Below are 14,157 nucleotides of genomic sequence, written 5' to 3'. Positions count from 1 at the left end.
CAAACAAACAAACACATAATTCCTGTCCATTTGTCCCTCGTGGCCTCAGAACTCTTACCATGTTCCAGAAGTGCTGTTGGCCCCAGACGTCCTCTGTCCCCGCCCTCTCTGGGCCCCAGATCTAGGTGACCCACAGACCGCAGAGCGCAGTCCTGTGCACCGGACCGGCCCGAGGTGTAGGAGGGGTGGTAGCCAGAGACCCCATGTCGCCCTGGGACAGGTGGCCTTGCCAGCTCCACAGGCGGCCATCGCTGCTGTCACACAGACACGTGTCACAGCACGATGACCAGTAAGATGGCGTCTTTTCCCTCCCACGTTAGAGAGGAAATTCAAATACTTACCAAGAAGTTTCAAGAACTGGGAGAAATTAAGAGAGAAGAAAAAGACGACCCCGTGGAAATGACCCCGGAGGTATGGCTCAGCTGGGCCCAGCTTCCTGTCCGGGCATGGTGGGGCTCTGGGCGGACGCGTGACGGCTCTGCTGTCTCTGTCCCCAGGATTTTCCTGGCTCCGACGTTGGCCATCCAGTTCCCTTTTATCGTCACCACTGACTTCCATAAATTGTGTGTGTTGAGTCCAGAGTTCTGAACTAATTAATCGTCAGTTAAGTGACTTTTTGAACTAGCATCCGAGTCTTAGCTAAGCTGACGAGTGAAGTCCTTGCCAGATTTCACATACACCGAAGGGTTGTCTGTTAGCAGGTGAGGAGTATGAGGAGGCCCTACAGGGGAAGGAGGGATATCTGGTGAGGACATCCTGTCCCCAGCCCTGCGTGTTTAGTGTGAGCTTCAGGCTAAGACAGAGAGCAGGCCTGACCCAGGGCTGGTGGGGGGGGGGGGGGGGCGGGGGGTGCCAGGTGCCTGCCACCAAATGTCACACATGTCCAGGTGTCGAAGGTGTGTGAGGCAAATGGCAGGTTGGAGGTCAGAGGTACGTGTAAGCAGCACAGGCAGGGACAGATCACACGATGACAGATGTTATCTGGCCCCAGGAGAGCAGAGATGTGGGGTGCGTTAGCACTGGGCAAGGAGACAAGCCCCCCTGAGGTGAGGTAGCAGGAGGACCCGGGCTAGCCGGGAGGCGCTGGTGACAGTGGCCGACGGGCTCGGGGGCACTGGTGCTTGCACGGCGGGCCGGGCGCCTTGGACCCAGGGCAGTTTCAGTTTTTAAGTTCCAGCCTCTGCGAGAGCATTCTCCAGCAATGGGTGTCTCCATCGGTGAGAACAGGCCAGTATGTTGATTTTTATTGCAGACCGTGAATCCGGACCCTGCAGTGTGGCAGGTACCAGGTTTATTTCAATGATCAAAGCAGCAATTCTTTTCGTCTCCAAAACCAAGCGAGAAATCGAGAAATCGGTTTCCTTGAATCAGAGTCCTGTTGCTGTCAGTGTCTTAGGCCAGAAAACCAAGGAAAGGAAAAGCCGGTGAACCTGGCGGTAACGCACACGTGTTACTGAGCTCAGGAAGTGCGGCCTAGGTTGAAGGGGCCGCCTCCCAGGGGAGCTCCCCAGGGGAGCACTGCCCCCGCCCCAGGTTTAGGGGGGTGGATGAAGACCTACCTGAAATCTGTTTATTAGCAACACGTTTCTGCAGACATGAAAGATGTCACAAGGCTGGACGTGTGGCTACGGATTTTTCCTCTAAACTGAAAGCCTGTTCTGACGAGCTTTGCCTGTATCGTGCCGCCTTACCTGATCCCCGTCCTCCCTGCCCGGCTTAATCATCCTTTGCACCTTGAATTTCCTGCAGACCCCGGAAGAACCCCGACCTTCCCTTCCCACCAGCAGGCCCTCTCAGCAGGACTCTGAGCCAGATACAAGCGAGGAGGGCTTCTCCCGGCCCCCCTCCACCTGCTCCGAGGGGCGAAGAGACACGGCAGCCAGGATCCTGCAGAGCCGGTGGAGGGTATACAGACACCAGGTGAGAGCCCACGAAGGCCCTGCCGTGGTCTGTGCCCCTGGGGCCCCTTCGACGCGCGGGCTCTGTGCTGTGTGCAGCTGGCATGTGGCAACGTGCAGGAGGGACAGCGTGGATACAGATGAGGACAATGTCTCCGGGGGTGAGGGAGGCACCAGCACCTGGCCCCACGGTGGAGGGAGCGGGTCCTGCGGGGAAGGAAGTGACCCGGTGCACACGGCGGCCGCATTCTGGAATCACCGCCCCGTCCCTCTGAGCACGGGCCGGAGCATGGGATCCACAGTGAAGCGGATCCATCTCGGAAGCAACTGGAATTGAAACCCCCGGCGGAGCCCCTTTTCTGCGGCCGCCTGGGAGGAAGCAGCTTGGGCTGTGGGCCATTTTACTGTGACTGAAAAACCTGCCTCCGAGCGCGTGCGTCTCAGCCGGAGGGAGGAGGGAGGCAGGGGCTGTGTATCTGCCGAGCGCCTTTGTGCTTGGGGAGAGTGGGGCGAGGGGCCCAGGGAGCCCCCGTCTCATGGCGCCGTCTCATGACCGTGGGGGGGGGGGGGAGACTGGGGCCCTCTCCTAAGCTCCTGGGACGAGGGGGCCGTCTCCTTGCGCCAGCCGCATGGCACACCCCGAGAGAGCTCCCGGTTTTTGGTTTTGTAGAACACGGCAGGGTGCTTTCTCCCGAGGGAACCAACAAACCCCGGTGAGGCCCCTCCTTGCCTGAATATCAGAAGGCTGCCAGGAGGGCTTTTTAAGTTGCTGTTTCTTCCAAACTTGCATCACGAAAACTCACAGGACATTTAGAAGGGCTGGAAGACTTTCGGGCATTCCAGGAATTCTTGCCACCAACCCGACCCGCCCGTAGTCGACACGCAGGCACGTTTGCTTTCTATTCCGACCATTCCTCCCCAGCGCCACGTGGACGTGAGGCTCAGACGTTACGAGGGTCCGGCTTGCATCGTGTAAGCACGAGGACATGTCCTAGCGGACCGCAGCACGTGCCGTCAGATGCCCCAGGGACGCAGCAGTGACTCTGACGTCACCTGGCGTGGCCTCCATATTCAGACCTCTCCAGGTGTCCCAGGATGCCCCTTCACTTGTTGTCGGTCCCCTCTATTTCCTGGAAGGGGCAGGTTAGGTCCACAGGCTTGACTCGCTTCAGGTTGAACATTTTTGGCCAGAGCACCCCCCAGGTGGTTCCGGGCGCACGGTCTCCCTTCCCACAGGTGACACCGGGCGGTCCCGCCACATCTAGCCGCAGGCACTGGGTGGTGCGGCTGCCGGCGTTTGCCGCTGTAAAGAAACGCCTTTCCCCGCTGATGAACCCGTGACGTGCCTTTCACCGGTGGCCCCAGCAGCCTCACGCGCCTTAGCTCAGCCCTTCGTTTCGCACGGTTGCGGGATGACTTCAGATCCCCCCCTGCTTAGTGGCCGGCACTCTTCCGTAAAGCAGTTTTCCTGATCAGCTGGTCCGCAGAGCACAGCCCCGGGGCCTTCTGTTAAGGCAGGGTCAAGGCTTTGCTGTCCTCCGAGTACTAGGTAAGCACTGATGGCAGGACAGGGAACTGTGTGGTGGCGGCTGCGGCGGCCAGAATTCCTCCCCCCACGCTCTGCGGGGCGGCGGCATCACTGCGTCTAAGAGGAATTACTGTTACTCTTGGTAGCGTTCAGCCCGTCCCACGTTCGGTCAGTGGGAGCGGTCCGTCTGGCTCCGTCTGGCTCCGTCCGTCCGTCCGTGCCTCTGGTCTTGCTGGCGCACCCTCGCTTTCTGGCACAAGGAGGCGTCGCGGGCTCCCGGTCCTCCTCACCCCAGACCGGATGGAGCTCGCCGTTTCCGAGGCACCTGCCGTGTCCACCTCGCTCCCTGCTCCCACCCACCAGACACTGGCTTCCTCCCCCTGCTCGCCCCCCCAGGAGCTGGGGCACGGCCGGCTTCGAGACTCATGAGTTAAATCCTTCCTTCCTTGAGGATTCTGCTTTAAAAGAACTCAGAATAAACGGAAATGCGCGTACCGACATGTAGGAACAAAGCATTTGAAAGGCCACTCGGTCGGTCGGAAACCAGAGTCCTGGGACCTCCCTCTGGGGTCCGCTTGGTCTGCACATCTCCGGCTCACGCTGGGGTTCGAGGGTGTCTGAGGCCGTGAGCAGGAAGGCCCTGGACTCGCCTGGAGCCCTCCCAGCCAGTGTGGTTGTGCCCCACACCCAGCTAAGCTTTTTTCTCAAGTTTATCATTTTGAGAGAGAGAGCAGGGAAGGGGCAGAGACAGAGGGAGAGAGAATCCCCAGCAGGCTGCACACTGTCAGCGCAGAGCCCGACATGGGGCTCGATCCCACGAACAGTGAGATCACGACCCGAGATCAAGAGTCGGACGCTTAACCCATCGAGCCACCCAGGTGCCCCACGAGCTTTGGGGTGAGCCGCAGGCTGCCCTGGCCAGGGCCCGCGGCCGGCCGCGGACCGGCACGTCTCCTGAGTCAGAGGCCGTTTCCGCGGGCAACACGATTCCATCGTCTCCGTGTGTCACGGCACAGTCCCACGCCTCCACTTTGCTCTCTCCAGGCTTCACGTGAGACGTCCTCACTCCCCACCCCGTGTCCCTGCCAGTACTTTCCCGTCCTCGTCTGCTGCTTGAGATTTTCTTTGCCGGTCTCGACCACTACTGTTATCAAACGTGTTTTTTTCCTTCCTCCCTCCCTCCCTCCCTCCCTCCCCCCTTTCTTTCTTTCTCTCTCTCTCCCCACTCTGCTGGTCCTCATACTCCATTTCCCTCCATCAGTCAAGGGATAAATCCTTTTCTGTAACGGCTGTGGGCTGTGCACTCTGATTAATACTGAAAACGAGCTGCTTAATGCACGTTTTATCGACAGTGGCCACGGTCCACCACAGGCACATGTATCATCCTGGGGTTCCCACCCCGGAAGGACCTGGGCTATAAAAATACGTATTCGTGGGTCTCATCTGTGCTGACTCTGGATCAGCCTGTCTTGGGTGTAGCTGATTTTTCTCAAGTCCCTGGATGCTTCTCATGACGGATCAGATTTGGGGGCCAGTGACCCAGACCCGTGGACGGGGTCCCCTTTGTAATTTCTCCGGCAGGCAGTGCCCAGCCCCTGTGTGAGCACCCGGAGAGGGCACCCGTGTCAAGACAGCTCCAGCCGTGGGGAGGGGCTTCCCCACCTGGAGCCGAAGACACGCACACGTGTTGATGCTCGTGAGACACGGGCTGGCCAAGAGTCGCAGGCGACACCAAGGTGTCTCGTCTTTAACCGTGACCCGCCCTGAGAAAGCCGGCCGTCTAGTTATGGCTGCTGGCCCCTCAGCACTGTCGGCCAGGCCGAGGAGGAACAGAGATGCACGGAGCCCCCTGGGGTGTGGGTGGCAAGGAGGGGGCTCTCTGTGAGGGGCGTGCCCTGGTACCCCGACTCTGCTCTTCCACCCATGGCGACTGGGGCTGGGGCAGGGGCAGGATCAGGAAACGAATACTCCTGTAAAAAATTCATCCTTGTGTTAATTCATGATTTATCTCTTTATTTCAGAAAAAAAAGGCCGTCCTGGACGAGGTAAGCAAATTTATTTCACCCGTTTCAAAATATGTATTTCTGCACCGGAGCAAAGTCCCAGTGGGATGTCCCAGGAAGCGTCACGGGGACTTGGTTTCGTGAAATCAGACCAGCCCCAAGTGATATCAACATCACATGAATATTTGGGTAGCTTCACACCTTCAAATTCATTCATTCGTTCGTTCATTCAATCATTCCTTCTTTCAACACACTTTTCTCGGTCATCAGTTCGGAGTCAGGCAACCTGGTGGGCCCTCGGGACTCAAAAAAGATGTTGACTCAAACAGCAGATGGGTCGTCGCAGGTCAAGGTGGCAGGTGTGGTTTAGGGCTCGTGTCCAGGTGTGCCGTGGGGTCTGGGGAATGTGAGGGCTCCCGGGCCGAGAGGAAGGGCTCCAGGCAGAAGACGGGTGTGCAAAGGAGCACAGCCTGCCGGGGAGGAGAGCAGGTGTGTGTGAGCGGCTGGACGCGGGCCGGGAGGTGCCGGGACTGACGGAGTCTGGGACCCGCACGGCCCCTTGCTGCTGCTGTTGCCTTCCCCACGAGCCTGTTCCCCACGCAGCCTCCGGGGTGACATGTCTTACTTGTTAAATAACACCCACCACCGCATAAGACCTGCTCTAAACTTGGAGCAAATTCCAAAGCTGTTGCCCGAACACCCTCCGTGCCACATGCCCTGGCAACCCCTCCAGCCCTGATTCTTCTTTAGCCAGTCTGGAGGCTTCTTTAACACTCCTCGAAAACACCAGCATATTCCTGCCACGGGGCCTTTGCACTTGCTGCCCCTCTGCCTAGAAGGCTCTTCCTCCAGATACTTGCACATTTTGCCCCCTCGCTTTACACAGGTCCGTATCGAAACATTACCTCCTCAATGACACCCTCTCCGAATACCCCGTGCCAGCCATCACTCCGGCCTCGTGTCCTGCTTTATTTCTCCTTGTGGCTTTTATCCCTGTTTGATATTTTGGTAGCTTACTTCTTCGTAAACTGCTTGTCTCACACTGCAGTGGAGGTTCCGCGGAGGCAAAGGCTGACTCTGCCTTTGGGCCACTATGTCCATAGTTCCCAGGACGCAGCCTGCCACATGGTAGGCATTCGGCAAATCTGTGCAACGAGTGGGTGAATGGGTGAGCTTGGGACTCCTCCAGGGACCCTGGAGCGCGTCTACCAGCCGGCCGGCCCGTGCTGTCGTGCTCCACTGAGGTCTTCGGTGCCGCCCCAGGCCCGAGCGTCCTCGCCTCTCCAGGCAGGTGCGGTGCGGCCGAGCTGTGGTTGGTGTAAGTCAGCAGCCAGCACCCTCAGCCCGTGTCGCCCGTAAGGAGCCCTAGGTCCCTGTTGTCCGCGTGTAGCGAGCCCCCTGGGTCGGTCTACATGTGCGTTTGCCTGTTTGATTTTGCCTTAATGAAGGTCCCCTTACCGCACTTTGTTGGACCTGTTGTTTTTTTTTTAATGCTTGTTTACTTTTGAGAGAGTGTCATTGCAAGTGGGGGAGGGGCAGAGAGAGAGGGAAACACAATCCGAAGCAGGCTCCAGGCTCCCAGCTGGCAGCACAGAGCCCGTTGCGGGGCTCAAACTCACGAACATCGAGATCATGACCTGAGTCGAAGTCGGACGCTTAACCCACTGAGCCCCCCCCAGGTGCCCTTTGTGGGGCCTGTTTCTTAACCCTAGTTCAGGACGTCTGCTTTACCTTGCCCTCCATAGGGACAGAGCAAAGGTGTTAGGGTTTTTTTTTTTTTGTGACTGATTCTGGAAGCCTCTAGGTATCTAAACACACGATGTGTCAGGACTCAACAAACTAAGCGTGTTGTTCCCCTAAAATGCCGTGATAGCTGAAATCCTCTGTCACGCTGTGACGTTTTCACCCAGGGCTGGTGGCTGCTGCCCCCGAGACCCACGACCCTGACTGCAGAACTCAGCAGAGCGTCCACATGTGCGTCTGAAGAAATTATTTAAGTTCAAAGGATAAATAATTCCTTTGCAGCAGTATGAGATCGTGCTCTACCCTGCTTGATTTTGTGTTTTCTTCATGCTTGCTTGTTTTTGAGAGAGAACGAAAACACGGGTGGGGGAGGGGTAGAGAGAAGGAGCCAGAGGATCCCAAGCAGGCTCTGTGCTGACAGCAGTGAGCCCGACGTGGGGCTCAAACTCACACACCGTGTCATGAGCTGAGCTGAAGTCGGACGCTCAACCGACAGAGCCACCCAGGCGCCCCTGCCCTGCCCGCTTTTGGAAGATGTGTACGGAAAGCATGTGGTGTGGCACAGACTACCCAACGTGGAAACCTAACTACTGTAAAATATGGACACACACTGGCAGCTAAGTTTATTAGCATCTAACAGATGATGTGATTTCCCGCGAGATTGGGCGACTGTGCCTCTCTCTGCCCAGACGATGGGTCTGTTTCTCCCTGGGGGAGACGCTAGGTGAGTGACGGAGAGGCCGTGGTTACGCAATAGCGAGAGAAGTCACTTCTCTGCTGCTGGGGCTTCTCCCTCTGGATCCCCCTTCCTCCGCAGCTGCCACCTTGCAGGGGAATTAACGTCTACTTCCCTCTCTCCCCGTTCCCTGCCAGGCGGCTGTGGTGCTTCAGGCAGCGTTCAGGGGACATCTAGCGCGGGTGAAGCTGTTGTCAAGCCAGGCGTGTGCTTCAGAACCCCCCAGCCCGCCCAGACAGGTAAGCCCCGGGGCCGGACACAGCGGCCCGCTAGCCGCCCTCTCCCCGTCTCCGCGTCTGGTGCCTCACCCACCGAGGCAGCACGGCATCTTCTGGTCGCGGTGTCCTACCTTGCACCTTACTGTCCGTCGCGGGGCGCATCGGGCCAGGCAGGCTCCAGGTGGATGTGACGTCTGGTGCCTACGTACTAGGTACACGTCCATCTCACGATTAAGGTATAATCTTAACGCAGTAAAGATACGCGTCGTCCTACTCTGTGAAAACAAAGACATCCGTTTTAAGAATCTCCAGAGTCTGAGAGTCAGGAAGTGCTAAGCACACAGTACCCAGACGAGCCACCCCGAACGGGGCCATGCTCGCACCTGGCTCTCTTGAGGGCCAGGCGGGGGCCCCTGCCACGCTCACTGTCATTTTGCCGCAGGACCCTCCGTCACCACGTGTTCCAAGCCCCACCGCCCAGGCCCAGGGCAGCCCGGGACAGGAGGAGGCCATCACCGCCATCCAGTCCGTCCTCCGGGCGCACGTGGCACGGGTCAGGCGCAGGTAAGTCCAACCGGCGGGCCCCACTCTGTTCTGTATCCCCGGGAAACGCCGGCCACAGACACGGTGCGGGGAGCTGCCCGTCCAGGTGGTGCCCGGGCACGGGGTGTAGGAGCTGGGACCTTGGTTTGTCACCCGAACAGAAACACCCCGTGAGGAGTTCCTCCTGCCTGTGCAGTTGGGGTAACCCGTGAGTTCTGGCCTTCCCGGAACGGCCCCCCCGGGTGGGGGAAACCGGAAGAAGGGGCCAGACACCGTGGGGTTCTGGTACCTGCCACTTTGTAGGCTGGTCGGCTCGTCCTAACGCATCGTCCTTGTTAGAAGAAAATGTGACGTAACCCCAGCATTCAGGAAGGCGCGGGCGTCGTCAGAACCCCCCCAGGGCAGCGCGCCTTCTCTCCTTCTCAGTGGCACTGTGGCGCCAGACCCGCGGGGGCACCGGCTGCAGAAAGTCACAGCCCCTCCTAGCTGTTGTGGGGCGAGGGGGGGGTTCTGCACCGAGGCGGGGGAGTGTCCCTCAGGAGGGGGCTGGGGCTGTTCTGCTGCAGGGCTCAGGCTCCCTGCCCCTCCTCACTCTGCCCTTCCTCTCCGGTGTCGGTTTTGGTTCCTCTCTGCCACAGGAGAGCCAGGTGGAGCCCGAATCTCATGGTTCTGGTTCCCCGTGAACGGAGACGGCCGGGGGCTCCACGCGGGTCAGGGTCCATCCCGGCACGGCCACCACGGCCGGTGACCGTGTCCGCTGGGACGGAAAGGCACGGGAGACGGTGGGAAAGGAAGGCGTCTGGCCCTGACCCTGGCCGTGCACCAGCCCTGCCGGCCTCCCGCACGTCCGTGAGCCCCGCCGTGGGCCTCAGCCCACGGGGGCGTTCCGTGAAGTCCAAGCGGCTGGCCTCTCTCTTGCAGCGCCGCCAGTCAGAGAGCCGTCACCGCAGCCCCCAGAAGGAGGCAGCCCGCTCCGGCCACACACAGCCAGCTCTCCTCGCCACCCTGCCCGGCCCCTTCTCCTGGTAACGTCACTTCAGTTTCAATTTCCCCGGCCCTCTGAGCTTCCAGCAAAGAGCTGCCACTGCCCGGAAGCGTGGGGTGTGTGGGCCCGTGTGGGGGCTTGTCCACTGTGACCGCCTACCAGCAGGGAGGCTGCATCGGGGAGATCCTGGACCTCTGGAGGCGGCCCCGGGGTCAGGGACGGTGGCTTCCGGGCACCTGCGGGCTACAGACTTGGAGCTTCGTGGCTCGTGTGTCTTTGGTCTTTATCCTTGGCTCTAACCGGAGCTGGTGGTTTCCCTCCTTTGGACCCATGCTTTTCCTGTTTGTTGGTTTTAAGTTAAGCTTTGCGTGTATCTGCTTTTCGGCCTCATCAAGGCCCCCAGACAGTGCAGAGATCCCTGGGACTGACAGGGGCGCCGCACCCCAGCAGTGAGGCCCGGTCAGCTCTGCCCGGCGGTGGACGTGGGGTCCCGGGCAGGGCCCGTCTCCTCGCATGTGAGGCGGACGCCCGGCGAGAGCCTGGACGTTGCTTTCAGGCCCCGCGATTCCGGCCTCCCCTCCCCCTTCCTCTGCTGTGACTTGCTCGCACTCGTACTATGATGCTGCTGATGAGCAAGAAGGCGGTGCTGGGAGGTTTGGGACGGTCACCGGAGCAAGAAACGCAGTCTTGAGGTCCTGTTAGTGAGGGCCCGTACGCGGTCACCACGTGGCGCTCACGTGAGAACGTTTCCAGCGACTTTTCTGTCCTGAGCTCGTAGGTCACAAAGATGGAGTCTGAGGACAGGCAGGGAGCGGGGCTTCGTGTCAGGAAACCTCAGCAAAGGAGGCCAAAACCCGGGTGTTGGGGTGGAAAGACGGGGGGAGGGGACGAGTCCTGCCCGTGTCCCACGCCGGCCACGTGCAGGGCCGGCACTTCTGGTCTGCGTGTCGTTTCAGGTCAAGAGGACAGTGAGGCGAGCGGCGGGGAGACCGCGGAGGGGCCGGCGGCCGAGGACGAGGCTCCGGGGCATCCAGCAGCCCTGCAGCCCCGCTGCGGTGAGTGGGGGCGACGCGGCCTTTGGGGGGCTGGGTCTCGGAGAATGTCCTGAGGAGCCAAGGGCTTGCCACCGTGTCCGCCCGGGAAGTCACCACACGGGAGAGCGGGCTGCGTCCCTTGCAGTCGCTCAGCCCGGGCTGTCGGGGCTCGCGGACGTCGAACTCTGGTGCCCCACAGGCCCCGCGTGTCGAGAGCCAAGGGCAGCAGCACCGGGATGCCCTAGGAAGACGCGGAGCCGGGCGGGCCGTTGAGAACCCCCGGCCCCCTGAAGCCCCTCCTCCTGCGGACGGTGTCGTCTCCCGCCGAGGGGCGTTACCGCACACGCGGCCCTCAGTTCCCGGCAGGGCCGTGCGGCCCTGTTTGGTCCGATCGTGACCGTGTTTTTGAAGATAACCTTGGAAACGGATGTTTGAGCGTCCTGAGGCTCTCCTCTCAGATGTTCTCTGGAAAGCGCCAGAGGCCAGCTGTGCAGTCACACGCCTCGGTGCGGCCGAGCCTGGCTTCCTTCCCGCTTTCCCCCCGGCCGTCCCCTTGCCCCTCACAGGGCAGAGTGCGGGCCTCCCTCCCATCCCTCGCCCGCGTCAGGCCCCTCCTCAGGCCCCTCGGGCGCAGGCTGCCTGCAGCTGGCGCCCCCTTCCAGCAGAGATGGGATTCTGGAAGGCTGCTGTGAGTGAAGAGTGTGGGGGAGGGGCCACCGGGCGCCGCGTGCCCGTCTCCCCAGGTGGACGTGCCACCAGGAAGCGGGCTCTTACACACGCAGCTGGCGGCCAGCCTCGCCAGCGCTGGGTCGCAGCTCCCGCCCAGGCCGCGGGCTCGGGGCGCCACGGTGGGGGCGGCCCTCAGAGGCCCCCCAGTCGTGCTCCAGCTTGCTCGCTGTCGGCCAGCCTCACCTTTTGCGGGTGTCTGCCTTTTGGCAACGGCCGGGGTGTCCAGAGCTGAGCTCGGAGGCTGAGGTGGTTTGTGGCCGTGTGACGCTGACGCCGAAGGTCGTTCCCGCCCGGCAGGGAGCAGGCGCTGTGCGAAGTGTCCCAGACTGGCGGCCGGGGCGCGCCCCGGCCCCGAGCAGCTGCGGTGACAACCCCGCTCCGGTTCCTTGCAGGGCCGTCCTCTCCCTCGGGACCGGGACCCGCGGACGACGGCAGCTCTGACGACTCCGACGAGATCGTGGTGGCCCCGGCTGTGGCCCCGAGGAAGGCCGCCTCCCCGCCCTAGGCTCCGGGCCTGCCCCTCACGCGGCGACGGCCCTGCAGGGAAGCTCGGGGTTTGGAGGACGAAGCGTGTCCTAGAGGATGTGGGGACTACAGTTACGACTGCAGAGTATTTTACCTTGTTGGCAAAGAGCTCCGTGCTCCGCACGCACCTCAGCAGCCTGGTCGGTGCTCCTCTTCCGTTGGTCCGGTCGCCTGTTGGGTTGCTTGTTCAGGGAATCCTGAATGATCTCGTCTCCGGGAAGGGCCGGCGGCGCAGTTTTTGGTGTCAGACGGACAGACGCTTCTGCCCGGGACGGGCCAGCCGGCGGCCCTGCAAAGACGCGGTCTCGGCAGCCGCTTCCTGGCCTCCGGCCGTGAGCTGGGAGCGCCCGCCTCGTCTGGAGCCGCGCTGACGGCACCCTGTTCCTCTCCCGCCACCGCCTTCTCTGGCACCACGTGCTCTGATCTCCACCCGGCCAGTAGGCGAAGTACTTTCTGGAAGAGGCAGATGTGACAGACCCCTGTGGCAGGATACGGCGTCTCCAAGTCTCGTGAGACACGAGGACATCGGGGCCCCAAGAGGGGCTCGTGTTCCTCAGGCTCCTCCTCCTGCCCCTCTCCACGCAGACCTTCCCCCACCATCGACCCCACCGCCGGGGCCCTGTGCCCAAGAGGTGCTGTGCCCAGGAAGGAGTCTGGCGAGACCCTGTCACTGGGTAGGCCAAGCCTTAAAAGGCACCAAACCCTAACCAGGAAGTACCATCAGGTTTGCCTTTGAGAAGTGCAGCGGCACAGCTGTCCCCAGGCCCCGGGCAGGGCAGGGGTGCTGGGCTCACCTGCGGGCCGCAGGTGACGAGGGTGCCCCAGGCCCTTGCTGCGTGCGGCCCCCGGCTCCCGCCCAGCCTGTGCCACACAAACACAGAGCCCCCCCCTTTGTCTGCAAGGTCAGCCTTTGTTGATGAGAACGAGAAGAGCCTCAGGCTCGCGGTGGGGGGGGGACATCAAGGGCGTCTTAAGAGCCCCATGTCCCCAGGCCAGGCGTCCAACTCTCCACAGGTCCACAGGCCACACAGCTGCGTGAGGAAGCTCACTCTTGCCTGGACTGAGTGTGCCGGCTGGAGCCCTTCTGAGGTCAAACCTTGGGGAGTAGGATGTGTTCTTCTTTGGGGAAACCCTTGGCCCTCCTCACCGTGGCCAGGAAGCTTCTGGCGCCACAACCAGCTAGAGCCCGTCCATGGTCGTCCACCCCGAGCCGCCGGGACCACCCGGTCAGGCTCCGTCCACACAACAGCTTGAGAAAAAAAAGCCCAGCCAGAAAGCTAGGCCGATTTAGTCTTTTGTTGGTTTGGTCTGTGGGCTGCAAAGACCATTTTCTTGTTTCTCGTCTTTCCCACTGGACCGACTGGTAACTGGACCGAATCTGTTGCCGCCCCTGGCTTGTTTCACGCGTGGGGTCTGTTCCCCAGTGACCCGACCACCCTCCCCTGGGTCCCGGGCTCGGAGCCAAGGGTCTGTAGGGGCTGGGCGAGCGCTGGGGGCCTGCCCGCTCCTGGGGCGAGGCTCCTCCCACCCGTCACTCAAACAACGGGCATTTCCACCCACTCGTCATTCGGGCCCTGGAGAACAAGGCCCCGCGTGGCGTCCGGGCTGGCCTGTGTGCCGTGACCGGAGGGGCCTGGCCAGCGGGCAGGGCCACAAAGGCAAGATCGGTCTGTGTGCTTGTGTTTTCCAAGGAGACGACCCCAAGAACCGTAAATATGTACACGCGTCCGCCTGTGTGCCTTCGGGGCAGCATTGTTGATTAAACGCAAACATTCTCGAAGCCGCCTCGGTCACTGATGCACCTCTAGGCCACCGTGAGTTCAGCCAGAGTCCAGTGTGCACGCCCTCTGGCGGATGGCCTGCCCTGTGGCCCTGTGGCCCTGCAGGCGCCGAGGAGAACCCCAGGCAGCAGCCTGCTTGTGGGGCCTGGCCGTGGGGCTGGGTTTCCCCGCCTGCAGAGCCAGGAGGGCCTGGAGCGCCGACTCCCGGTGCCTGCTCAGCTGGGGGCCGCTGCCCACATGGGGCCTCGGGGCCCACTCCAGGGAGGCAGGGGAGGGGAAAGGGATCCAGCAGAAAGGAGACAGGCACTGCAACCTCAGGCATCAAGCGCCCCAAAGGCACAGGTCCGTGCCCTCCCGTGGGGAGTCCGGGGCATGTGCGGCTCGCCGCGCCCTGGTTGTCACCACAGCACCCGCACACCGGCTGGGGGCTGACA

At 61.5% G+C, this 14,157-nt stretch overlaps 1 protein-coding gene across 12 annotated transcripts in view; it reads left to right on the top strand.

The window, feature by feature from the left end:
- The window catches only part of IQCE (IQ motif containing E), a 42,619-nt gene extending 28,901 nt beyond the window's left edge, over positions 1 to 13,718 (top strand). For 11 of the 12 annotated variants that reach the window (XM_042923050.1, XM_042923047.1, XM_042923042.1 and 8 more), the window contains 8 exons: positions 321 to 411; positions 1,750 to 1,920; positions 5,448 to 5,471; positions 8,046 to 8,147; positions 8,569 to 8,690; positions 9,591 to 9,694; positions 10,611 to 10,709; positions 11,810 to 13,718. In XM_042923050.1, the coding sequence (XP_042778984.1) occupies positions 321 to 411; positions 1,750 to 1,920; positions 5,448 to 5,471; positions 8,046 to 8,147; positions 8,569 to 8,690; positions 9,591 to 9,694; positions 10,611 to 10,709; positions 11,810 to 11,922 (826 nt within the window). In that variant the 3' untranslated portion in view covers positions 11,923 to 13,718. The remainder of the gene's footprint in view (positions 1 to 320; positions 412 to 1,749; positions 1,921 to 5,447; positions 5,472 to 8,045; positions 8,148 to 8,568; positions 8,691 to 9,590; positions 9,695 to 10,610; positions 10,710 to 11,809) is intronic. The other variant, XR_006198021.1, reaches the window with a different exon arrangement.
- The last annotated feature ends 439 nt before the right edge of the window (positions 13,719 to 14,157 follow it).

This window comes from Panthera leo, chromosome E3, assembly GCF_018350215.1.
Source record: "Panthera leo isolate Ple1 chromosome E3, P.leo_Ple1_pat1.1, whole genome shotgun sequence".
In the NCBI taxonomy this organism is placed as follows: domain Eukaryota; kingdom Metazoa; phylum Chordata; class Mammalia; order Carnivora; family Felidae; genus Panthera; species Panthera leo.
Note: the sequence above shows the minus strand (reverse complement) of the source record. Positions and strands in the feature narration are given on the sequence as shown.